General features: G+C 41.7%; 2 protein-coding genes across 2 annotated transcripts; one reads left to right on the forward strand and one right to left on the reverse strand.

Annotated features, from left to right (window-relative positions):
* LGI1 (leucine rich glioma inactivated 1) lies at window positions 1-27,579 on the forward strand. The gene is made up of 8 exons (XM_054984252.1): window positions 1-404; window positions 745-816; window positions 16,919-16,990; window positions 17,089-17,160; window positions 20,193-20,264; window positions 22,040-22,209; window positions 26,189-26,353; window positions 26,437-27,579. Exons 1-8 carry the CDS (start codon window positions 214-216, stop codon window positions 27,252-27,254), a joined length of 1,632 nt encoding a protein of 543 aa, XP_054840227.1. The 5' UTR covers window positions 1-213; the 3' UTR covers window positions 27,255-27,579.
* LOC129332933 (uncharacterized) lies at window positions 12,488-15,609 on the reverse strand. Its single transcript, XM_054984253.1, has 4 exons — window positions 14,586-15,609; window positions 14,400-14,474; window positions 13,358-13,441; window positions 12,488-13,239 (listed from the first exon to the last, which is right to left on the reverse strand). The coding sequence occupies exons 1-4, from the start codon at window positions 15,118-15,120 to the stop codon at window positions 12,776-12,778; spliced, it is 1,158 nt and encodes a 385-aa protein (XP_054840228.1). The 5' UTR covers window positions 15,121-15,609; the 3' UTR covers window positions 12,488-12,775.
* Window positions 27,580-27,872: the final 293 nt, after the last annotated feature.

Here is a 27,872-nt window from a genome sequence, read left to right on the forward strand (position 1 = left end):
TACAGATCAGCTGCAGGTTCTAGCTACAAAAACACGTTCAGGGGGAAAAGACGGGGAGGAAAAACGTCTGGAAACAAGGAAAAACTGGAGTAATATTGCTTGGTTTTATAGCAAGACATCCAACGGCTGAATAAAGAAAAGAGGGGAAAAAGACCTTTTCATGTTTGGGGATATTATTCTTTCAACTGGCTGGAACCAGAGTGGAGCAAAAGAATGGGAAATGCCTGCAACCCCTTGAGGAGAATTTCTTCTTTCCTATGCCTTTTATCGGTGCTGTTGCTGACTGAAGGGAGCAAACCAGGGAAGACAACATGTCCTGCTTGGTGTACCTGTTCCAAAGATAATGCTTTATGTGAAAATGCCAGATCTATTCCACGCAACGTTCCTCCTGATGTTACCTCACTGTAAGGGCTGTAAGCGTTTGGTTCTTTAATTTATATTTAAAATAAGAAAGCATGTGTGGTGTTTAGTACAGGCTGAACGATGCCTGCAGTAGTGAATACTTCAAAACCAGCAGGGGGGAAATATATGTTGTATCTCCAAAAGCAGTGATTACCTCTCATTTCTCTGTGTTATCTTTCCCCCCCTGAATGATATGAAACTTGTAACATCCAATATGTATGTATGTTTTTCAATTTATAGTGACTATGCCAAAGGAACGGTCCTTTGAGATACTGACCAGTGTGGTAAATGGCTATTCTGTGAGATCATATTGACATAAAAGCTATTTCCTTTTCCTTTCAGATCCTTTGTGAGATCAGCTTTTACTAAAATTCCAGAAAAGAGTTTTGTCTTCTCACCATCTCTGCAACTTCTGTGAGAAAGATTTATATCATGATTATTTGTTACAAAACACATGAGTGTCTAAAAAGCACTATAATAATGGGTTTTAATACTTGTTTTATAAGAAGTAGATCAGTGCAGATCTATTATATAACAAAACACACCTAGGCTTCCCAGTAAAGAAAATTAAAGGTGTGTCATTCCCAACTGGTTATGTTTAATAAGAGTGCAGCTCTTTGGTGTCTATATGTTATTCCCTCCACTATAAATATTATTCACGATGTAGCTTAGCCAGATACTAGAAGCAGTATCTGGCTAAGCTACATGAGGAAGTGGGATTCTGGTTACGGGAGCTCTGTTATGTTCCAAGAAGGTGTTGAATCACATGAATGATACTTGAAAGGCTTGAGAGTAAACATGGTCAATACGAGGCATTTTCTACACTTTCCAAACTCAGTACTGGTGGCTGTTGAAGTCTCAGAGCTATTGTTAACCAAATAGATTGATTACTTCCAGAATGAGGTCCTGTAGTGGGATGACCCTGTAGGACAAACTCATGCCATTGACTTGGATAGAAGTTTGATGTTTCCAGCTGATATCTGCTTGGGTAGTGGTTGTTCTTATATTTCCTTCTCTACTGCTTAAAAACTGGATATGGTTGATTGTTTGGAATAAGGCATAACTCAGGAATATTTCTTCAGTGAGCATGTTTTGATTTAGATGATAATTGATAAGCTATGAAGGTATTGTAGAAATGTATGGTCCATAAACATTCTTTTTCCAGAACCCTGTCAAAATTGTTTTATCTCATTTTTTAATCAATCATACATGGGCATGATTGTAGGTATTCATCATGAGGTAGTCCAATGTATGATCTGGTTTGAATATTAGAGCCTTTGATTCTATTCAGACATTCAACCTATTTGATTCAAATTCGGAGGTTCTCCTAATTGGTGCCATGATCTGTACTTTTCTCTCATATAATCATGGGAGCTGAGAGGAAGGCATGTAAGGTTTTGAATCCAGGACAAATGAGTAAATATAGTTACCATGGAAACCTTTATGTTGTCGCTGTACACTATCCCACACAAGCTTTCTCAGGGTAAGGGCATATTACAAAAGGGACAAAATCCACACACATCATCTGTGCTGGGAGGAAAAAAGAGGCAGCTGCATTTTTGTTGTATTCCTTTTCTTAGTGGGGTACCCATAAGAGGAGATCATAATTCTGCCATTTAGCTGTGATAAGACACTTATTCTGCCCCCTGGCTACCCAGTGCACAGAACATACAAGGAGGTGGCCCATCTCAGCATGAATTTCAGTCAGAGGTCATGTTCCCTTTACTGACAACGTATTCCATCCTAATAAATTAGTGAAATTTTACACACACCCTTTGCAAACGTGCAGTGTGTGTTTACTCAGAAGTAAGTCCCATTGACTTACTTTCTAGTAAGACTGATTAGGACTGCAACCTCAGAAGCACAGGTTTTTGCTAAAGTAATGCAAAGTAACTGTACTTGATTTTTCCATCGTCCAGTAGTTTGGGAGTTAATGCCAAATACTTCCTTGTTAGTGATTAATATTCTGTACCATGCAGAATCTGAGGTGCTTTGATCTTTTGGAAAGCTAGATTGTTGGCTGAGGAAATAGGTGCCAGTCCTTCTCAGATATTAAAATCCTGGCTTTTCTTGCTAATCTCCATGTAATTGGGTTGTTACATCTCCCCAAGGGACAAGTGGATGACTGCCAGAAAACACCCTCTAGATTCAAGAGACAAATGTAACTTAAAGTCTGTATCTCAAGAATCACATAGAGACAAAGGGAGGGAACCATAAACAATATCAATGAGTGTCAGAAACTTGCAATGAGATGAAGGTCTGCATGCTTTGTAGCATGCGTTTGGTATCTCCTGACAGAAAACAAAACATTTACAATCTTACAGCTGGAAGAATTCCCAAGAATTTTAAGGAATAACCTTCTACTGGAAGGCAGAGCCATCTACACAAGAGCCCTCAGAGATCATCTCATTCAGTCCATGACACTGTGTATCACTACCAAAGAACAAGTGTCCGCACAACACACATCAATCCACTGTTACCCAAATTAATCCCCATATCAGGCTTGCCATTTGCAGGGCACCCTTTACACATGTATAACCATACATGTGTTCTGGGGTAAATATTTGGGACCATTTCAGTCTGTTGTATGCACAAATCCCTTTCCAGCACACAATACTTCTAGGCAGGGCTTTTTTTCTGGGAAAAGACGTGGTGGAACTCAGTGGTGGAACTCAGGACCGCACAATGACGTCACTTTGGGTCAGCTGGAACAAAGGGGGAGTTTTTTTAAGTTTAAATTGCCCTTGGTGAAAATGGTCACTGGGCCGGTGACCCCACCCCCTGATCTCCAGGCAGAGGGGAGTTTAGATCGCCCTCTGCAGCACGATCTAAACTCCCCTCTGTCTGGAGATCAGGTGGCGGGGCCATCAGCCATTTGACCATTTTCAAGAGGTGCCGGAACTCCGTTCCACTGCGTTCCTGCTGAAAAAAAGCCCTGCCTCTAGGAAGACAAGAGAGAGACAGAATATTTCTTTATCAAGATACAGAGCTAAAATATGAAATTCAAAGAAAAGCAAAAGCACAAAACAACATTGTAAAATAGTAATGTGATCCCAGCTATGCTGCCTAATCTGGGTGTGTGGAGGAATTGGGGGGGGGGCATAAAAGAAAATCATATGTTGCCTGACCTGATAAGAAAAGTCCAGTGCAATGCTGATCGAAGATTCAGGTTGTCTCCTGCCCCCTGGAGAGAACTCCCACCACCACTCAGCTGGGTGGCAGGAGAAAAGAGAGGATGGAAATGAGGGCCAGTCAGTGTCGCTGGAAATGCAATAACGTCACTTCCGGTACGACCAAAAGTGACATCATCACATCACTAGTGTTGCTCTAGCATTTGGCCAAACTAGGCGCCACCCCCAAAATCTCCTGGAATTTCCCAACCCAGAGCTGCCAAACCTAGTCTGGCAACCAGCTCAGAAGACCTTTTAGGGTAAACAAATGGAGGAGTCTCTGTGGGGAGCAGCTTCATCGGTAACACTGAAGCAACTGACCCATGGCTGCAATCAAGCTGAACTGGCCTAGTAGACATAATGATACCTTTCCAACAATGTACTCAGTTTAGAATCAGTGTCCAGAATCCAAAGCACTATTTGCATATTGGGTCTTTAGGGCCACCCACTCAAATTACACCCCTCTGTGCCACTCATCCTGAAATATGAGAAGTCTTCAGGTGTGGCCCCCAACACTAAGCAAGGATCCAGGGTTGCCAGATCCTCTTACCTTCTTGGCAGGCATGGGAGGACCCAGAACTCACCTTTTTTCTCTCCTTGTGTGTTTGGGACCCAAATTGGCCTGGTGTGAAGCATGGGAGCACTCCTAGAGCCTATGCAATGATGTCACTCCTCGGAGTCATTGCACCACACTGGGAGTGTGCCCAGGAGGCCTGTTCCCCCCACCTGTCCCTCCACCAGCTAGGTGAGTGGTGGAAGGAGGTGGAGAGTGGAAACGGGTAACCTTGCAGTCCTACAAGGGCCTATTTGAACTGTAAATGGAAGGAATCTAAGTGCACATGGAGGTGCTTGAGTTCCTGAGCAGCTAGCTCTTTTGGGGTTTCAGCCATTATCTTCAAATATAAAAAAATCCCTGAGTTAGACCTTGATAAATCTCAATATATAGACTTAGAAATAATTCTCCTTGGAAAACCTGCCATCTGCATGTGTTATACATTCTTTCTTTCCCTAAAATCTTTCTGCCTCATTGTCCTAGTGCACCTCTTCAACTTTTTTTCTCTTCTTGTATCTGTGGGAAAAAATCAGAATTGTTTCTGGGAGATTTTCCCATCAGAATGTATTACAGGAATCAATCAGTCACACACATGCTGCATAATTTTGATCCACTGTGGAAACGGGGTATGCATAAATCAGCCTACACAATATCCCCTGTATATTTTTCTGTAGTCTTTCATTCATTCATTCCATCATCAATATTCTAGGAAACTTACAATATTTACAGCTGTACATTTTTAAAGGGATATGGGGGGAAAGTTGCTCCCAAATAATTCAAAGATGTCTGTAAAATGTTCGATCTCCATTCATAAAGCAGCAAGAATAACATCGCAACAGTAGCTGTTGGTGAGACATTGGGTAATAGTTAGAGGCCACCCTTTCTGCTGCAGCCATAGAGTAATTGATTATGATGAAGAAACTCGAAATAAATTTCCAGAAACCAATAGCAATTTGGGAAGAAACTGAAACCAGTCTTACTTGCCCTTTGTGTTAGAGTTCTTGCTGAAATAGTGGGAGGGGGAAGAGAAGAAGTTTTCAGATGAGATTTTGGTTGGAAGGAGATAATTAGCTCTCAGCCAGGTTGTTTGGCTGGCAGGTGAGGTGAAGCTACGTGTCCATTCATTCCTATAGAAAAAAGGACAACGGAACATTATCAACAGCAACATAGCAATCATAGCAAACTGGATACTTTCCAAGTAATAGCAATGAAGTCATGAAAATTCATGATCTAACCATTTAAAATGTTAGATTAAAATTCCTCTTCATTAATCATGAACCCATATCATATACTCCAATTTTTAATCTAGAAATCCTTACGTAAACATTAAGCCAGGCTGAAAGAAAATTAATAATTAATTAATTAATTAATTAATTAATTAATTAATTAATTAATTAATTAATTAATACATGTTGTAGTTAACTTAATAGAGCCAGGGTACAAAGTACAGAAAAATAGCATCTGTAATGCAAGGAAAATCCTATGTCCTGATTCTATCTCTTCTGAAGCTTATCTCAATTAATTAATTAATTAATTAATTAAGCTAATAAGTTTAATATTTGGATTTAGGTCACACTCCTCAATATATTTGGTTAAGCACAAGAGAAAAAATTAAGAAAAGCAGCTTTTAAACTGTGTTTTTAGAAGGCTGAACTGTACATTAAGAATGGTTATTGTGTTCTGCTAATCTAAACTTTACCAAGTTGCATCTTTGCCAAGCTTATCTTCCTTACTGTAATTTGCATAGGATCTCTTTTTGTGTGTGTGTGTGGGGGGGTCTAACTTGATTTCTGTCTTCTGAAGAGCAAGATTCAGGTCCAGTAGCACCTTAAAGATAACTAGATTTTCTGGGTATAAGCTTTCGCGAGTCAGATCTCCCTTCATCAGACACTAGGAGTGAAAAAAGGAAGGAGTCTTTATAATCGAGGCAGAGAGTGGAACAGGTATTGTAAATTAGAGTGTCAGGAAACTTGCTATAATACATGTTGTAGTTAACTTAATAGAGCCAGGGTACAAAGTACAGAAAAATAGCATCTGTAATGCAAGGAAAATCCTATGTCCTGATTCTATCTCTTCTGAAGCTTATCTCAATTACCAACTAAACTAAATCTTGGCTGAATCCACACTACCTTCCCCTTCGCATTTCTTCCGCTTGTCTTCTGTTGTTCTCCAGCGCGCATTTCCCCCTTTGGTGTTCTCACACCCTTTCCGATAGCGGATGTTGCGCGCCGAATTCTGTTCACATCTCCGTTAGAAATGCGCTTTTCGGGGCGTGTCCTTCCATCGCATACGCGATGACATCACTACGCATTTTTTAAAAAATTGTTGTTTATTTCCGATATATCGATAGTTTGTTGGTATGTGTAGTCGATTGCCCCTAATTTTCACTTTGGGTTAGGTCCGTCGTTTGCAACATTCATTACACCAACACGCATTTCTCCCAAAAGTTTATTTTATTCCGTACTGACAATATATCGGCAACTTGAAATTGCGAGGACCAACCCACCAAGTGTTCAGCGATAGGATGCCCACGTTTCACGTCAGCGCTCCTTCCAACTATTGGTCCCCTTTTCAGCGCGGGTGAATTTGAATCGGCATAAAAGCCGTGCGCTGTGCGTTTTTCCTTTGTGGGTAGTTAGAGCGGTGGGCGATCACTATGGCTCCAAGAGAGACGGTTCTGTTTCTGATCGGACAAGTGGTTGCCATGTTGCTTCGTTGCAGTTCAGAGATGTTTCGATCTTACAGTCGATACATCGCTCGTTCGAATCGTGCGACTGCTCGATTCCTTCATCAAAGAAGACGCATCCGTCGTCGCCTGCTTGCCTTTGCATCCCGACGCCGTCGCCGGATCCGAGCTGAAGGGAATGACCCTGCGTTACAGTGGTGTTCTGTGGCTGAGTTGAATGATCCCAGAGATTGCTGGGTCTATCCACGAAGCGATCACTGGTGGGAGCGGATAGTGCTCCAAGTCTGGGATGACCACGAATGGATCTGCCGATTCCGAATGTCCCGCAGCACCTTTGGCTATCTTGTTTCTGTGCTTCGACCTCGTCTGGAGAGGCAACGGACCACGTTTCGAGAAGCCATATCTGTGGAGAAGAGGGTGGCTGTGGCTGTGTGGTTCCTGGCAAGCGGCTCCACTTACCAGGTGGCAAGTGACATCTTCGGGGTCGGTCGCTCCACCGTCGCCAGTCTGGTGATTGAATTCTGTCTGGCCGTCGAGCACAAGCTGCTTTCGAAGACCGTTCGGCTAGGGACCAACGTTGGGAGGGTAATGTCTTTCTGTTAGTTCATTAAACCGTTATATCGACACCGGTAGACATTGAATAATTCCTGACTTTAATTACAGAGGGCTGCACCATCCACCACTTGCGTGTCTGTGTGTGTGTGTGCCTTAACATTTCCAAAAAGAGTGTGAGTGTAACTTGTGAAAGTTTTCTTGTCACTGGCTTTGCACAATGAAGTTGACATGGTATGGTCCTGCCTCATTGCTGACATGAACTGTCTTCTCATTGACATGTGATTCCCATATGATGGTTATGGAGAAAGCAATTAGATGTGGTTCATTGAATGCCTTTGTTTCACATCTTGACTGGTTTGCATTTTTTATTTCCTTTTCAGATAATGGACGGTTTCCTGCAACTTGGGATGCCACACTGCATTGGGGCCATTGATGGCACACACATCCCCATATGTTCCCCTGGAGGAAGGCCCGACCAGTATGGTAACCGTAAAAGTTATTCATCAATCCTTCTCCAGGGAACTGTTGATCACCGGGGAAGGTTCATCGATGCGGAGATTGGGTGGAGTGGTCGAAATCACGACGCCTTCGTCTTCACTCACTCCGCATTCTGTGTTGCTATGGACTCTGGGTCCTTTGTGCCTGGCAATCCTACCATCTGTGTCGATGGAGTTCATGTGCCTCCCTTGGTGCTTGCAGATGGTGCCTACCCGATGCGCCGTTGGCTGTTGAAGCCATTCGGAAGATTTGCGGAAACAGAGGCACATAGGAGGTTTGACCGGTGTCTTGCTAGAGCACGCAATCGGGTGGAGTGTGCTTTCGGCCGCTTGAAGGCCAGGTTCAGGTGCCTGTCCCACAGACTATTGGCCAGAGAACAAAACGTGGTGTCAATTGTCACCGCCTGCGTGGTCCTCCACAACCTCTGTGAGGATAGGGGGCACGACATCGTTGGAGGGGTGGGCGATGTAGACCCACTGCTCATCTCCAGGGTGGCAGGACAAGATGGGGAAATGCAAGACAACCATCTGGATCAGGGCAAGGCGGTGCGTGAGGTGGTGTCGAGTTGGATGGCTCGTGGGTTACAGCATGGACATCATACATAGTGGGTTTAATGCTCTGATGTCAAGAATGTTCCTTCTCAAATTACTTTTTGAATGCATGATTCTTTATTAAAAATAAAGTTTGGATTTACTTGGTTCAATGACTGTGAAATTATTGAAAGGGAAGATTGCTCCACAGGAATCATTTTCAATACATTGAAGACTCTGATCAGTAGCACAAACGTTGTGGGGGTTCACTCCCACATGATCAAAACAAAAATTTATCCTGCACTTATGCATGCACTGTTATGCGACATCCTATGATCCAGAACGCGACATTGGGTAAGATGATGGTCTCTGCACAGTGGCAAAACCGGTTTCCCACGTGTGCCCCTTTGCCGTGTCTTGAAAAAAACTAGCCCAGGGTGTATTTCACCTAGGACTACCGTTGAAAATATTGACTCATACATAGAAAAATTAAAATAAAAAAAAAAAGGGAGAAAAAAGACAAGACACAAACCCCCCCCCCCCGGTTTGTTCACATTATTTTTTTATCTTTTGGTAAACCAATAAAAGGTTGTCTCCAATGTCTCAAGTACAAAGCCAATGAATCCAACACGTTTTGTTTCAGATCACGTTGAAATGTCTTGTAAACAATCCACGCAGTGTCCAATTTTTTTTGGTAACTTTTGCCTTCCTTTCTCACAATTTGATAGAGTTGTGTTCGCCATTCACGTTATTTTTAAAATTTGAAATTTCGATCAATCGTTAAAGTGCGCAGCGCTCTCCGCAAGATGATAACGGATGGTTTTTATTCGCGCCTTTTTTGAGAGCTGGAGACGATTTCGTGCATGCGCAGAAGAAGGAGTGCAATTTATCGATAGGGCATTAAGCACTAACAAAAATGGCGCCCAGCGGCAAGGGAGTGTTTTGGAGGGAAGCGGAGGTCGAGGCCATGCTGGAACTCCTCGAGAGAAGTGGAAAAGCGGAACGGGTGATGAAAAGCACCCATCTGCCTACTCGCCTGATCTTTCTCAGGCTATCAAGGCAGATGGGTGCCCGCGGTTTCACCCGTTCCGCGGAGCAATGCCGCTCAAAGTTTAAGCGGGTTAAGGGTGCCTTCTTCGACGCCCTGGAGGCCTGGCAGGGCATTCCCCGCCAAAGCGCTCGCCCTGCACACTTCTCCACGATGCTCCGCCTCTGGGAGCAAGCCGGGAGACCGAGCTGGATCGCCCGCCGTCATTCTGGTAAGGTGATTTTTTTTTAAAATTTGCAAAAAAGACTCTTTGCATCATTGCTTCATTCCATAGTCCTGTCCCTCCCCAGAGGACCTAATCTGCAAAGTGTCCAACATGTGTCTGGGGTGTCCTTGAGAATAAAAGAAAAAAAAATAACATCGAATCGATATATCATTGCCTTTTCAAGTGTCACATTAGAGAACCCAATATCTCGTTTTGACTGCCTGACCCATTTGAACGATTAGTGGACGGTCTGGCCCCGGCCCAATTTTTTTTCTAATAAAGCGCTACTCGTAGTCAGACCTGCCTCACAAAGATTAAATCCTCAGGTGCATTGGCCATCCAGCTCAAGCACTCTTACATACACAAGGAGTGCCCAAGCATCTTCCACGCCCAAATGCTGCACCAAACAAAAGGTTCCTTTTTTCCTGTCTACAAATTAAAAAAAATTGGGTGGGGGGGGGTTTGTTGCTGATCCAGTGATAGGAACCACTGTCCTTTTGTCCTTGGCTCATAAAGGGTCAGCAGTTAAGTGTTATATACTGGAATGAAAAAAATCATGTTTTATCACAGGGCCAGGAAAACCACTTAATGAGATGTCACTAGTTTATTCTAATTTTCTTGGTGGCTGCTGTAGCTTGCATAAACATAAAAAGTCATCTGAGCATCTCTGTTCTTTGTTTAATTTTTTTTTTAGTGGTTCATCGCAGCCAGGACGAGCGGCAAGCCTTGCCAGCAGAAGGGGAGACCAGCGGTGTCCAGGAGGACTACTCAGAAGAGTTGCCTGGCCCTGTTGATGTTGCCCAGGTTCAGACTCCCGCCACCTGTAAGCATGATGGAGTCGTGTGTGTCGAAAATCACAAATGACTTTATCTTTGTAATGTGGATTACCCAGACTAGAAACCCTAAAAGGGGCATTTAAAAGGATCACATCTGCACATTGACTGGTTCCCTCTCACATCATGTTGTTTTGTGGTGAACTGTTCCCTGTACAGTGGTGTGCTGTTAATCCGTGTCGCTTATCAATAAGCGTTGAGCACACCATCAAAAGAAAATCAGATGTTCAACCCACCAAAATTTTCCTTTTGGCATGGAAACTGCAGAATGAGCACAAACCTCTAAGCACAATCCGCATCCATGCCAAAGGATTGACATGCAATTCCATTTTGAACACCATGAAAAAAATTAAGGACAAGAACCCTTTTGCAAAGTAAGGCATATTCCCATTTGGACAACACTGCGCGCAATGTCTATGCAGAAGTCATAACTGAACAGCGTGTATTTCCCTTTTCTTTCCAAGCTGATCCTGCTGAGGCACAGCCCCATTCATCCTCCACACAGCGGCATCCAACTGAACAGCACACGGTGGAGGATGTCTACCGCCTGCTTAACGGCCTGGAGGGGAGAATTGGAGGGACCAGTGAGTGTTTTTTTCACCTCCCTGTTCTGATCACACCTGAGGGTTGCGGGACATCACTCCACATTGCCGGTGATTCTCCAACACCACATTGTCCAGCACAATAACTGTACCTTGCATATCGCCACGGCACATGCTGACCATTTTTGGGGGGGTTTTGGAACACCTGCTGCTTTTGAAAGAAACAGCTAAATTCCACTATTGTTGTACTGATAAGGCCGGGCGAACACACCCCCACCCACCCAAAACTCGAACCGTTCACTGATCCAGAGGTGCATTTCTTTTACCTCGAGGTCACCTAGAGGTCTCTGAAACATCAAAATTGCAATGTGTCATCTGTTGACGGAAAGGAAACATACTTTCTCTCTAACCGCCCGTTAGCAATAAAAGTTGTGGGTTGCATGGTGTGTGGGCCACCCCATGCTCCAACAGATGACAGCAAAGGAAGCGCTATCATGCATTCTTTTATTGAATCCCTGGAAATCTCAGTTTTGTTAAACATGACTGTTGTCTGTTGTTCTAGCAGCGATACACTTACTGGAAATGTGATGTGAGGGGCACATTAACATTCGCTTAACACTTCACTTGACACTGTTTTCACAGTTACCAAAATGATGGATAGGATGTCCTCGTTCGATGCCAGACTGACAAGGCTGAGCAGGAGAATGTCACGGATGGAGAGGCGGGAACGGCAGCGGGGACAGACCAACAGGGGTGCAACTCCAACAGAGGAGGGCGTTTAGTCGATTTTTGTTTGTGAGCCCCTTTTTTGTCCAGTCTGAGTTGTTGAATTTGGCCCTTTCCAGATCACTTTCTGAAATGTTAATAGTTGGTCCCATCATAGTTATAGGCAATTTTTAAGAAGCCTAACGTATCTTTCTTGTTGTGTGATGTTAGTTTGTGTGTTTGTTAATAAAAATTTATTCTGAGTTTAATAATCCGTTTGTGTGCCCCCATTCTTTCCAAAGGAAGGGCATTTGGAGTGATGTCTTACCACTGTGGCCGTCTTACAGGCATCTTTTTCCCAAGCCATCCTCAATGGACTTCAATTTGGAAAATTCCACACAAAACAACAATCCACAACATTGATCCACGATAGGTTCCTTGATCACATCACACCTCCCACACATTGATAAGGTGGATCTGCTAACATGACCCTTGTCTCAGCCGTGCTGATTGACATTCTCACGAGTAGCATCAGCTCACCTTTACGCTCCAAGACATACAAAAACCAAGGATTGTTATTTCAAAGTGAGTTATAAGGAGACAAAAAACGGTTCTCATTCCCCTTGTGGGTGACTATTGAAGATATTTAGTGTAGACCACCACCAAACCATGTTGACCGATGCTCCCCTTTATTTCTCCAGTGACGGTCAGTCATAGACAGAACAAGAGGAGGTGAGAATACAGAAAGATTGTCCTCAAGTTTGCAACATACAAACACTTTATTTTGGGTTTAACCAACAATGCTGAGTTCTTAGTTCGCCACATAAGTGATCATTGGGCTTTGGGTGGAATGTCAAGGCTGAAACTGCCAACAGTGGTTGTTGATCAGGGGCATTGACCGCAATCTTGTCTAATAGATTTGCATCACTCATCGCTATTATTCAGACATGGGCAATCACTTGATACTAACTGTTAGAAATGCTTTCCCTGACAGTGGATGGTTAACACAACACACAACATAACATGAAAGAGGGCTCTGTAAACAATTCTACAACGTCAACCTCTCCCGGGCCTTTCCCACACAGGAACGCTTAGCACCGGCTGCTCTGACAATTGATGGCTGTGATTCAGGAATTCTGAGTGCCATGTCAGAGGGATTGACCGTCTGCTTTTGCTGAACCATCAATTCCCCAAGCGTTTGCAGTGTGCCGACTGCAGCCCTCATTATATCAAGGTTTTCCCTCCATGCCTCCCTCAAATCATTCCTTTCCCTCCTTGCTTCCTCCAGAAAATCCATTTGTACCCGCTTATCCTCCTCCAACCACCTCATATTTTCCTGTCTTTCTGCTCTCCATTCCTTAAGCTGCTCTCGGTGCAAAGTCCTGTTTTGGCTGAGCATTTGGTCCGCCACACCATAAAGAGCGGCATTTTTTCGTTTTCTGTTTCTGATTTTTGAAAGACGTGTTCCTGGTGAGAGCTCTGCTGGTTCTAATGCTGGAGATCCTGCGCGTTCTGTGAATGAAAACATTGATTTTTGGTAGAAGTGAGACAAACATAACTCATACTGTGGCGGAAATCAATTCATGAAAATCTTATCAGGATCAGAGACAGAAAATGCAGAGTGAATTACCAATTGTTGATTCCTTGGGCGAGGTAGGGGACCCCCGCACACCAATCCAATCTTCCTGTGCATCGTTGCAAGGCGCCATGTTTTCTGAGGAGACCACAAAAAAATGAGAGTCAGTTTGGAATCACACATAGAGATGCAGTTAGCCAGGTTTTAGTTGACATCCTGACATCCTTGTTTTCCAATGGGGGGGCCAATAGATGAAATGTCTTGTTGAATGCCATTCAAACTTCGGTGGGGGAAAGCTCTGTTTCCGCAGCAAAGCGCAAGATGATCGGCAGCATTTCATTGAGATCTCCATGTTCCAGCTGAGTTGTCACCCTGGAACAGATGTGCCACCAGGACTGATTTCACACATGATATGCACTTAAGAAACTGATAATCATTACCATTTTCAAGTAAAAAGACAGCGCCTGTCCTTGGACAGCAATATCGGGTGGTAATTTGCAGTACTAATCAGCGCATTTCACACCACCAAACAGCAACCACCTTGTCTATTCAGGAACCCTGTCCTGGCCATTCTTGGGCAAGATTATTAAAAAAAAGGGCAGAGAATGACATAGGGGTTAGCAAAAATTGTCAGGATTGGCATGATGATGAAAGCATAGTTTTCAGTCATCCCTCGGATGGCTAACCATTCATGGACACATCTTGCCATAAAAATTTCAAAGAGTCAGTTTGCCGGGCACACAGGACATGGGACCTGTCGGTGAAGCTGATACAAATCACGTTCTGTCTATCTCCACTCAAACTTAACCCTTGTAGTCCAGATTAGTATTGCAAGGAGGAAAAGGAGACCGCTCCTTGATCAAGGGAATGGCGACGTGCACTAGTGGCACACAAACATCTTTCCTAGCCCTTCACAGTCACTGATGGTCGTTTCCGGTGTGCTGCAATTAGACATGAATGAGGGGCCCTTGCATCATTGCCTTGCTCTCCCATACACGACTGAATGTTTTGTTACCCATTTCAAAATCTCGATGCGTGAGAAGATGCAATGTGCAAACTGTGGCATGTGTTGCATTGTCAAGCCCACTAATCTCACCTTTGTCTGCCAGTCCATCAACTGTGCTGTCCAGGTCACAGTCGGTTCCCTCTTCTGTGGACACGGAGGATTGAACTGTGGATTGGGATAAGAATAAATTGTCACAGTCCAGTAACATTTATTGCTGGGTCAATCAACAACACAGTAGGCGGTGACCATGACGAAGGCACGCACACCCCTTGTTACCTCTTGGAGCAGGTGTGGAGCTTCGTATGTGATCGTAGTCCACGGTTACAAGGTCATGAGAGAAGAGTTCTTCTGAACCGTCTGATGGGATCAACTCTGGGCGACTTGGAAGCTCCTTAACCGCAATGTTCAAGCTTCGAGCTATGCGCTTTGGCTTAACGCTTGCGTCCCCACGCAGGATGCTGTGCAACTCCCTGTAGTAAGCGCATGTTGTTGGGGAATTACCCGATGTGCCATTATGAGCCACGACCCTTTTATACTCCAAGCGCATGCTCTTGGTTTTGTTGCGGCACTCCTGAGCGGATCTGTTGTGTCCACGTACAGCCATTTGTGAGGCAATCTTATGATAGCAGTCAATATTTCTATGCGACCTGCGCAAGGCCTCCTGAACCTTATCCTCGCCCCACAAGTCCAAAAGATCTAATATTTCTCGTTCACGCCAAGTGGCGGAACGGGCAGTGGAGGATGCATCTGCTGACATGTTTGGGGTCTCCCTCTCTGATATTTTCAACCCACCTTGAGACACTGTGGACATCAAATGGCTCTATTGAAGGGGTCGAGTGATCATTGATTGCTGCACACCGCTCGAATGTCGCCTGCTCAGTAGCTCCGAACATGCGCAAACCGTTCTTTCCGACCGTTACATTTCGCGCCTAATTTTTTTCCACGGTTGAAATTGTCGACATATCGATGAATCAGGTAAACGTAAAAGGAACGGTTGGGGCAACATTGGCGGTGTGTGAGATTAAAGGATACTAGAGTTTGCTGTTCAATGAAGCACGGATTGAACATCAAAGGCAGTCATCACCTTTACCAAAAATCGATCATCGTGATGTTTATGTTTCGATCTATATATTTATGGTTGCTTTGATTTCTCGTCATAACGGAAATCTTGAAAAAAAAAGTAAAAAAAAAAAGGGGGTGGTGATAGAGTGAAAGTTTGAGCAGGCGTCTTGGGAAGGATTTTTTCCCGAGCTGGAATTTCTTTTTCATTTTCGGGATACTGTCGACTCGTGGCTGCGGAGCAGCGATATAAGTTGTTAAATAAAAAAAAAACATATAAAACAAGTGATTTACTTACAGGGTGAAAGGCACAGCAACAGAGGAGGGGAAAAAAGGACAATGGGAGTGGTTTGGATTGGGCAGAAACTAGGAGAAACGGATTCTTTTGTTCACATCCGCGGTGCTTGCTGCGCAAGAGACGCGCAAGAAACCCATGAAATATGCGTTCGAAAAAAACCGCGGGAAATCCGGATGTGCGGTTAGAGTATGTGAATTGAAACGGGACCTGCGGATTTTATGCGGGGAAAAAACGGAGGAAAATGGAAGTGTGGATTCGGCCCTTATTAGATTGTCTCACTCTTATTAGTCATCTTCCTTGTTTGTGTATTTTTATGTGTTTATATGTTTTTAAATTGTTTTAAACATTTGTGTATACACACATACACACATAGGAGGAGGGGGAGAGAGAGAGAGAGAGAGAGAGAGAACTTTTTTCTTGTTAAAAAATAGATGCCAGTACTTATAATGTTCCCAGCCTTGGGGACCTTGAATTGGGTGGAAAGGCGGCATGGAAATGTTTTGAATAAATAAATAAGTAGATAGATAAATAAGTAAAACTTAAGATGAATCGAAACAGAGAAATCTAACTATAATGAGATAAATAAGGTCCAAAATAATCTGGGATATAAATGACAGATAACATCAGCAGGTTATCATTATAGTAGTATTGAGAAACATTTTAGATACTATTGCACAGGTTTTTGTTGCTCAGAAGTAGATACAAAATATATGAAGGAGCTTCTTTATTTACTTTAACAAAAGTGACACCTGTGTTTGATATGTGCACAGATCTGCTCCCATTGTTGAAGTGAGTTAGAAAACTTGTTCATGCTAGAGCTCTACATGTGCTTGAGAGCATATATGGAATTCTGGAATGGGGCCAGTTTCTATACATCATCTTATTTCATGAATCAAAACTCTTTATCTACTAGAATACATGTAACATCAATTTATTCAACCTAATGAGAAATTAAATCTTTGCAGGCCCTATTGGGCTCTTCTTGGAAACCACTGTGGAACTCGATTGCTTGAAATGAAATTGCTATGCATTTATAAGTTACTTCTTAACATTCTCCCATGGGTCTTATGTCAACTTAGTAGCTGAGGAACTGGACTTCGTATTCTTTTGTGTCACAGTATTTTCCTTGGTTAGTTCTATACCCTTTGAGACACAGTTTTCCCCCTCTTAAATGCAACCACAGTCAATGAGAGATTCTGATCTATAAGGCTGTCCCTATTAATTATCTTTTGTTTTGCATTTCTTTATGCAGGTTATTCACAGCAAACACTTTTGATGTCATTAGTAGCGATGCTTTCATAGGCCTTCCTCACCTAGAATATTTGTGAGTGGGAAAATTTATTATTCAAGAATCCTGAAGTATATTACCTGTCTGAGATATAAACATTGCTTTGATCAAACTGCATTTATGATCCATTACAGGTTTATAGAGAACAACAACATCAAATCACTTTCAAATACCTCATTCCGAGGATTGAAAAGTTTAATTCATCTGTAAGTAAATGTAGTCATTTTGTTGCCTGGCATATTTACATAAGTAACTGTCTGGCAGTGCAGTCCTAAGCAGAGTTAGTCAATAGACATAGAATGGTATAACTTTGTTTAGGATTGCATTATGAGTGACATTTTTGTTTTTGAAGTTGTCAACCATTTAATGGCTTTTTAGTTGATTATCTACTTTAGCATTCATCAACTGATTATGCAGTTAATCAGTTGATGGTTTAATGTAGCACTTTGTAATTCAAACACTAGTTTCTGAATAATGTCAATATCATTAGCCTGATTCTGAAGAGCTATGCAATTGTCTCCTTGCAACCAAGACAAATTTGGGTAAACTGCTTTTGAAATGCAAGGATGTATCAAAAGGAATTTGTGGTATGATGCAGGGTTTGCCATTCAAATTGATAAAAATGCTACTATACCCCTGCCCGTGGGCACACCTAGAGTAGCACTTTCCATCCCAGTGAAAGTAATATAATTGTTAATTTTTATGCATAATGTATTTTCAGTTGGTGAACTGAAGTAATAATCACTTACTGAATTGTATTGGTTGTAATTTAGAAAAGCAGACATGCAATAAAATAGTAGGGAGGTGCATCCAGATATAAACTAATTTTAAAAATCTAAATAATTTTTCTATTAATGCTGTTATTATACCAAAATTGATATTTAGTAATATTACAGTGAAGTCCTAAGCAGAATTACATCCATTGACTTCAATGGAGTTAAAAGGATGTAACTTTGCATAGGACTGTCAGGTTAATATCCAGATCTTTTGTTTTTGAGTTTGTAGAGATCAAAGGGAAAGGAGACAAAGATGAGGAAAAATCATATAGTTACATGGAAGCTTCTCCCTTCTTCTCATTTACTGGATGGGCAGGAAAGCACAATGGGTCTAATGCCAGGGCTTCTGTTCACCCACACAGGAAACCAGAACAGGCTAGTGGTCAGAGAATCTTTCCCCAACTATCCCAGAACCTCAGTTGATTTTCTGATGTGTTCAAGGCTCTATGCATTGGTGTACCCTGGGAAATGTTAATGTGAGCACCTGGAGATTCTGTTTCCCAGGGATCAGTCAGTCACAGACCCTCATGCATTGCAAAGCCTTAAGTGAGGAAAGGGGTCAGAGAGCCAAGCTACAAGTGACACCTGACACAGGTTGGACACTTGTCAGCTTCCCTCAAGTTTTGATGGGAAATGTAGGCATCCTGGTCTTGCAGCTTGGCTCTCTGACTGCTGTCCAATGGACTTTTCAACTGTCACTTGTCCAACATTCCGCCAAGCTGCCTACATTTCCCATCAAAACTTGAGGGAAGCTGACAAGTGTCCAACTAGTGTCAGGCATCACTTGTAGTTTGGCACAGAGAGATTCTCTGACTGGATCAGCAGCAGCAGCTGCAGTGGCACTAGGTTGCACAATAAGTGGGTAGGGGGAGAGAAAGAGGAGGGAGGAGTTGAGTAAAGTGAATAGAATCCCAAAAAACAAGGATTAATAACAAACATAAGGGGAAAAATTTAAATGAAAACAGAACAGAAAAAATTATCATGCACATTTGTGCCCATGGTTTTTTCTGCAGTTTTCATTTCAGTTTCTGAATGAGAACTCCCTTTAAAAACTCCTCAGATTTTCACACCTGAAAAGGAGATTGTAGGACACAACAGACGTATGTGCAAATATTTCATGAGTAGATTTGGGATCATGGTGATTGGATCCCATTCTTTCCCCAAAGAATCTACCGAGAAAATACTCACCTTTTCAAATCAAAATATGGCAGGTTTTGTACATGATCAGCAATCGTGTTTATCTATACCAAATTAATTATTTTAAATATTTGCCTCCCAATAAGCCTGCTTTCTGCATATTTGAATGTGCCAAAACATGCCCCGAAGAAGGAACTTATGTAATTTTTATTGGACAAGGTGCTGTTTCTTCTGGATTTAATCATAATGAACACAAATGAAGTTAATTATGCAGACAATGGAAGTTTTAGACAGGAAGAAGTTACAGAAAAGCAATGCTGGCCAATTTAAACTTTGTTTTATCCAAGAACTTGATCTTCATAGACATCCATTTCTGATGCTCGCTATAGTGGTGGTATACTCCTTCCGTTGAGGATGAAATAGACACTCTAATTGTATACATCAAATAGACTTGTGATAAAGATGCCTATTAAAACATTCTATGAAATGACGGCTGGTGATGATCTTGGATTCATACAGAGCATTATTATCATGAAACTTTATCTAGGAGTAAAATTATCCCCCAAATCATATTTTACATTCTTGTAATTAGGATGTGACCCTTCCTCACAGCAGGCATTTGATACTGCCTATACTAAAGACAATTGATTTCCATGTAGGTTTTTTAAAAGTCCAGCAGCTTTGACATTTTTATTACTGTAAGAAGAACGTAATATTTTTTATTTTTGTATAAACAGATTTATGTACAAGATAAAACTTTTTATCTTTGGAACTATAAGCAAAAAAAGAGAGAGAGAAACATGCTACACACTGACGTGTCAAGACCAAACATCTTAAAATAGTGGCAAGATAATGGATAATCTCATATTCTCTGTAATTGTATTGGAGGGCAGAAAAGCAAGAGAAAGTATGAATGCTATTCTTTAACAATTGCCCTGACCTGGATGGCCCAGTCTAGACCAATCTCATCAGATCTTGGAAGCTAAGCAGGGTCGGTCCTGGTTAGTACTTGAATTGGAAACCACACAAGGAAGTCCAAGGTTGCTATAGAGAGGCAGGCAATAGCAAACCTTCTCTGTTAATCTCTTGCCTTGAAAACTCTATGGAGTCACCATAAATTGGCTGCAACTTGATGGCACTTTCCACCACCAGTAATGGGTCATGGAACATTATGATTGTAGTGAAGGAGGAATTCTGAAAAATAATACTTAAAAAAATCAGAATGGAACACAACTTTATTGTTCACCAAAAAATGTTTCATCCAACAGACTAGAAATGAAGGAAAGGATGATTTAACACTAATAGTAAAATTTCTTCTTTTGCAGGAGTCTTGCAAACAATAATCTCCAAACACTCCCCAAAGACATATTCAAAGGCTTGGATTCTTTAACAAACGTGTAAGAAAGCATCTTAATTTTAACACTATGCTTTGAAAAAGCAGAGGTCATTGCTTAGGAAGGATAATTATTATCCTTCACCCGATACAATCTAGCACATTGCGTGGCCTTAATGTGACAGCTGTAATTCTTTTCAGGATTTCAGGACTATCTTTCTAGGGTCTGTTTTCTCAAAGGTGTTGGGACTTTATGATGCTGTTATTAAAATACATTTATGTGCACTTATGTACATTTATGTGGAGACAAAGGGGTTGCAAACCAACAGTACTTCACTACTGCTCAATAGGTGTAGGCCTCAATTTCCAACAAGCTTTAAATGCTTGGGATTTACTGACTCGCTTATTTACAGGGATATCAAAATTGTTTGTGCCCTTCCATACCAGATAGATAACTGACATTTGGTATGTATGTAGTCCAAGACACACTGATTATTAAAAGTCCTCAAATCGGATAGACTGGGCAATATGAAGTTGCCATTACAAAAGTGGCCAATGACATGTCATATATCCCAAAGAAAGCATTGGCATGACAGTCCCCCCACTCCACAGCTACAGATGTGCACTTAGTCTGAATATACACCTGAAAATACCTTATCAGTATTTCGCGGTATATTTGGGTATCCAGAGCAGTACTCAGGATTATTGGGAATCCCAATATCTAGGTCCTGTATAGTTCTGGAAATATTTGGGAATATCCAAGGATGGAATTTTAAGGATCCTCGGCCTGTTTTCACCCCATTTTAACAGGTTTCCTGGGCCACGGTACAGCTCTCTTGGAACAGCAGTTTACAGCCAGCATGAGTCTCTCCCAGCCTGGGGATGGTGGCTCATGGCTGGCACGAGACTCTTCTGGCCCAGGGATGGCAACACAAGACTTTTCCGGCCTAGGAAAGGTGGCTTCTGGATGGCAAAAGTCTTTCCTGACCTGAGGAAGGCAGATCCTGGCTGGTGCAATGACAGGATGACAGCCAGGATGACAGGGGTGACAGCTCACAGACAGGGCAAGCCGGGCACAGGACACAGTACAGCTGTGGGATTGGCTGACTCTTTCTCCTTCCTTTCTCCCTTTGTGGGGGTGGAGCCCTCTCCCAGGACCATTTTTTCTCCCAGTCTCTACCCCTGCAAGTAGGATGGCTGGGGTCACCTTGATCAGGAGCCCGTAGAATTGGACCTCTTGGTCCAATTTGCCTAAAACTTGGAGGGTCTTTAGTAGACAGGCAGCAGTTGCTCACCTGCAGTTTTGGTACTATTTGGTTGAAAATCAGCTACTCCAGCCCCACCCCATCCCAAGTCCCCCACAGGAAATAATGGAGCTCAAATAATTCTGGAATCTCAGAAAAAAACCAAACCTGAATTCTAAAATGATACCAGGAAACCAAATACCATTGAATACTGGTATTTATACTCTTTCTGAAACCCGGATTTAAAGAATCTAAAGGGTGCACATCCCTATACATAGCCTTCAGCTGGGGAGCAGTAATTATCAGTGGCAGCCAGGAACGTATCTATGCTTTCTAAGTGCAACATATATTTACCAGAATCTACAAGAAGACTTGAGGTGAATAAGTACATCTATAAATCTCTCCCACTCAAATCAGTGGGATTTGGATGTCCTTAATTTTGGCTAGACTTTTCCCCTAGTTACAAAAAAGACCATGAGTGAAACGTGACAATTCTATTTCAAAGTACATTTCCCAGGAATATTTTTTAAATGGGCAATTATTATTTTGAAAGCGCTTGCATCGCACCAACAAATAACATCCTTTTTTCCCCTAGAGACCTTAGAGGCAATGCATTCAGCTGTGACTGCAAGCTGAAATGGTTAGTGGAATGGGTGAGCAGAACAAACACAACAGTAGAAGATGTTTATTGCGAAAATCCACCTGAGTACAAAAAGCGTAAAATCAACAACCTCTCTCCAAATGATTTTGACTGCATTATTACAAGTAAGCCTTTGAAGTGCCTCTTTTTATTGTGTTAATAATTGTGGCATATTTTCATCTTTATACAACTGCAAGTTGCCTGGAAAAAGAACTTTTAGTGATGTCAGGGACTGACAATATGCTATAATTTTTGTTCAAATGTTGGGAGATTTTTTTTTAAAAAAAACTGCAATAGAAATAGTCCACCAAATATTGATTTCACACACAACCAGCTTTCATTCCAGTTGGGCTTCATCTGTAGTAGTCTTCCTTGATACATAGTACAAGCCCCCCCCCCCGCTTTTAAAATTGTGTAGCAGATAATTAGAATAGCAAAACTGAGTGGTGATCTATTATCAGAGATTCCAAAGAGAATTCTCAAATAAGTAAATTCCATTGAGTTCAATGGGATGTACTCCGTGGTAAATAACAACAACTACTACACTTATATACCCCTCTTCTAGAAAGCCTTAGTGACTAACAGTGAAATCCTAAGCAGAATTACTCCAGTCTAAGTCAACTGAAATCAGTAGGCTCAGACTGGAGAAACTCTGCTTAGCATCTGAAGGACCACTCAGTGACCCGGGGAAGTCAGCATGGTTTTGTTCCTAACAGATCTTGCCAGACCAACCTGGTTTCCTTCTTTGATCGAGTGACCAGCTTACTGGATCGGGGGAACTCTGTTGACGTGATTTATCTGGATTTCAGTAAAGCTTTTGATAAGGTCCCCCATGACATTCAGATGGGCAAACTGGAAGACTGTGGAATAGACTATAGGACAGTTCGGTGGATAGGGAACTGGTTGGAGGACCGCACTCAAAGAGTGGTGGTCAACGACGTTTCATCAGATTGGAGGGAGGTGTTCAGTGGGGTGCCGCAGGGCTCGGTTTTGGGCCCGGTACTTTTCAATATTTTTATCAATGATCTGGATGAAGGAGTGGAAGGGCTGCTCGTTAAATTTGCTGATGATACCAAATTGGGATGGGTAGCAAACACCCAAGAAGATAGAATTAAAATTCAACAAGACCTGAATACTCTGGAGAAGTGGGCAGCTGTGAATAGGATGCAATTCAACAAAGACAAGTGCACAGTATTACATCTGGGTCACAAAAATGGGAAGCACAAATACTGGATGGGGGATACACTTCTGGGCAGTAGTATATGTGAAAGGGATCTTGGGATAAGAGTGGACTGTAAACTGAATATGAGCAGTCAGTGTGATGCGGTGGCAAAAAAGGCTAATTCAATCCTGGTTTGTATCAAAGGGGCCATAGCATCGAAATCGCAGGAGGTCATAGCCCCTCTCTATACTGCCTTGGTCAGGCCACACCTGGAGTATTGTGTGCAGTTCTGGAGGCCTCACTTCAAAAAGGATGTGGACAAAATCGAGAGGATGCAGAGGAGAGCGACAAGAATGATCAGGGGTCTGGAGACTGAGCCCTACGAGGACAGGCTGAGGGCCTTGGGAATGTTTAGTTTGGAGAAGAGGAGGTTGAGGGGGGACATGATTGCTCTCTTTAAATATTTGAAAGGCTGTCATTTGGAGGAGGGCAAAGAGCTGTTCCAGTTGGCAGCAGAGGGTAGGACGCGAAGCAATGGGATAAAACTACATGCACAAAGGTACCGGCTGGATATTAGGAAAAACTCTTAAGCCCTCTTAAGCTGCCATTTTCTCCAAGGGAACTGAGAGAAAATGCTGCCTGGAGATCAGTTATAATTCTGGGAAAACTCCAGCCCCCACTTGGAGGTTGTCAATCCTATCTATCCTCCATTTTTGGCTATATGTATGTTTATTTTAATTATTATAGTTGTAGTTCTCTTCCTGTACATAACTCTACATAAGGACATATAAAATGAATAACTGGATGTCAGATTAATAGAAGTACTGTTTACACTGACACCAGACAACATTCAAAATGTACATTGAATCTGTATATTTTGTCTTACTGAGATTTAATTAACAAGAAGTTGACAATAAAAGTAATGATTACCCTTGAAGTAATAACTACCAATTGAAATCTATGACAGATCCCCCTTCACTCTCCCAACTATGAGGCAGATTTTCTTGCCAAAATTCTGTTTCCTTGCTTTGACTGAGCTGCCCCAAGTAGTGTGTTAATATTTGTGGTTTAGAAAGTCTGTTTGTCCCACCCTGACATGCAGATATAATTTTGGCTTTTAGCTCAGCCCAAGAACTTGATGGGGAAAAGCAGGAGTCCTCTTCCTTTTTTGCTTGGAAATGGCACCAAAGACTGTATAATTCAAAGAGAAATAACTTTATTTAACAGGCAGCAGTTGAGTAAATGTAGTCACAGGTTGGAAATGCAGAGGTAAAATTTTGTTGATATTACAGACTACAGTTCATGTACAGGCAAAATAGTATCCTTAAAGCATATTTGCATATATTCTTAGTTCTTAACAGTGAGTGTTTTACTTAGTAATTTAGTTACAGCAACAATGTTTCTTCGGGAAGTTTCCTATGACAGTTCAGGTTTTCTGGAGTTAGTCACTTTCTTTGTGCACCTAACTTGCTTTTTTCTTAAAACTAAAGGGTATTTCTATATCCGATTCCTGAGTAGTCTAAAACCATTTCCCCTTTACAACAGACTCGGGGGTCCTTCAGGACCAAACCTCCTTAGAAACTGAGCAGGAATTAATCTTCTCCTTCTCAGAAGATATAACCACTCTTCTTTTTAGTTTGAAAGGGAGTCTCAACCTACTACCCAATCACTCTTGCCAAAACACACTCCCAGTTCTCTGGGGATCTGTGTAAACCATACTTCAGCTTATGCTGACACTTAGACTTTGATTTCTTAGATAGAAGTCTTCCTCAGGACAGTAATACTACAGAGAAGGCAAAAGAATCTTCTCCCTTCACTCAAAATGTGAACCTGTCTGACTTTTCTTGTCAGATTTCCTGTCTCCAAATCTTGTCAGAAACCAACTGTTTGCCTTCAGACTGGTTCTAACTGATCGATCAGGAGAAGAGGAAGCAGCCTGTCACTCAAGCTCTCCATTCTAGGAAATAGTTAACCATTCCCAGCTCTCTTATTTTGCTGCACTGTGGAAACCTGTTGTTAAGTGCAGTCCATCACAGCATCTTCTGAGAATGACTTTTAATTCTTAGCCTAAAAAAGCAAATCAATTATAGCTGACTGTAGGGAATGGTGTCATTCCCAGCATGATGTGGAAGTGCTCCAAAGTGCATGCATGTGCCTTTTGTGCATTCACAAAAGTTAAAAAGATGCCAGTGTGCTCCCCCTCTCCTGGTTGGTACCCTAGCATCTCTAGCTGACAGTGATTTCAGATAAGTTATTCATGACTAGGCCACAATTGAGTTATGTTTTAAAACAGAACTTTCTTTATATGCATGTGTTTGTTTCTTGAATGCTTTATGGATTTTAGTCTGTTCAATGTGAGTCTGGTTAAACTGTGAGGGGCATGCTACAAGTGATGAATGATACTTGAATGGCAAGTGAACAGACTCACATGTATTCCTCCCTGTTCACTTGCCCTCCACTTGCCCTCCACTTGATCATGTAGTGAACAGGGAGGAATATATGTGAGGCTGTTCACTTGCCATTTAAGTGTCATTCGTCACTTGTAGCTTGGCCCTGAGTCTAGTTTGCATCTTGATGATTGAAGGAGATAGCACTTTGCTTCCATTAAGTCCTGGTTGCAAGACTTAAGGGTAGAAACTTTCGTGGAGTTAACCTCAATTTTTACCATCAGACATCTTTTACTTTGCTTTTATCATTACATGAACTAAAGTAATTCTGTTTCAAAGACTGTGATGGGAAAGGTTGTAACTGGAAACTAGTTATGCAATCAGGCAGCACAAACCTGCTACTTGCTTCTAATCAAAAGATTTCAGTGTATTTATCCACTGATAAATTTACCGGAGAAAAGCATTTTAGAAAGCCATTCTTATATGTGAATAAGAAAGATGTTAACATGGCTTTGTATGAAATGGAATTTCATTTTTTGATGTACACTTTTCCAGAATTTGTTGTTTTTCGAAAGCTGCCCTATCAATCTCTGTCAGTAGAAGCTTTCTCATACATGGATGATGAATATGTGGTTATTGCTCAGCCTTTTACTGGAAAATGCATCTTTCTTCAATGGGACCATGTGGAAGGGACATTTAGGAATTTTGACAACATTACAGGTATGAATAATTCATCCTTACAAGCATCATGCTAACTGTCTAAAATCAACATGCTGATGACATTTTATCTTTTTTTTGTGCAGGGACTTCAGTGGTTGTATGCAAGCCTGTAATTCTTGAGAATCACCTGTATATCATTGTTGCCCAGCTTTTTGGCGGTTCACATATATACAAAAGAGACATTCACACAAATAAATTTATAAAAATTCAGGATATTGAGATTCTCAAAATTAGAAAGCCAAATGACATTGAAACATTCACTGTTGCAAAAGACCAGTACTTTGTCATTGCGGACAGTTCTAAAGCTGGAATCACTACTGTTTACAAATGGAATGGAAATGGTTTTTATTCCGATCAGTCTTTGCATGAGTGGTACAGAGATACAGATGTGGAATACCTTGAAATCACTGGCAAGCCTCACTTGATCTTGTCAAGTAGTTCTCAACACCCTGTCATATATCAGTGGAACAAAGGAACAGGCAAATTCGTTGAACCTGTTGATATACCAGATATGGAGGATGTTTATGCTGTGAAGCACTTCACAGTGAAAGAGGATACCTATGTTTGTCTAACCAGGTTCATTGGCGATTCCAAAGTAATGAAGTGGGGAGGTTCGAAATTTCTGGATTTACAAAGGATGCCGTCAAGAGGGTCTATGGTATTTCAGCCTCTTCAGATAAAGAATTATCAATATGCTATCCTTGGAAGTGATTATTCTTTTACACAAGTTTATTATTGGGAGGTAGGAAAGGCCAAATTTGTGAAATTTCAAGAATTAAACATACAGGCGCCAAGATCTTTCACACATGTGTTTGTCGATAAACAAGATTTTCTCTTTGCTTCAAGTTTTAAAGGGAATACAGTGATTTATAAACATATTATAATTGACCTAAGTGTGTGACACACATGCACAGCGTGGAATCTGTTGTAAGACTTCCTCCTGTGGTAACATGGACCTAAAGAACTAAATGCATGATGAAGATTCTCTTTACTTCCGGTCTGCAAATGCCTTTAACAGTCAAGATAACTAAAATAAAGTACTACAAGTCACTTCATCCTTAAATGTCAAGTCTAGTGCTGTTGGGAATTTGCATTTTTAAGGAAAGACAAATTCAATTGTTAACTGTCCTTTGCACCCACTGTGTAAATAGGTCATGAAACTGCATCTCTTTTAGGTGGGGAAAACAAACAATAAGATGTAATTTTCCATTATTTGCCTATTTGAAAACAACTGTCAAATAAAATGTTTACATTTTCTTTCATATTCCATATAGTGTTGTTTTTTCACTGACCATTTTTATTTGCATATACTGTTCTTCCAATTCAATGCTTTGTTGTAGTAGTGGGGCCAAACAACACATGATATTGAAGAGGAACTCCATGCATTTTAATTCCCACCCACCCACCCCACCTCCCATAGTGCAATTTTCTCAATCAAAAGGCTTGTCCTCCTGATGCTTTCTGTCCTAGTAGGTGAACGGACTGGCCCAATACCTGGTGTTTTTCAGGTCTTAAAACA

This window comes from Eublepharis macularius, chromosome 6 (genome assembly GCF_028583425.1).
Source record: "Eublepharis macularius isolate TG4126 chromosome 6, MPM_Emac_v1.0, whole genome shotgun sequence".
Classification (NCBI taxonomy): domain Eukaryota; kingdom Metazoa; phylum Chordata; class Lepidosauria; order Squamata; family Eublepharidae; genus Eublepharis; species Eublepharis macularius.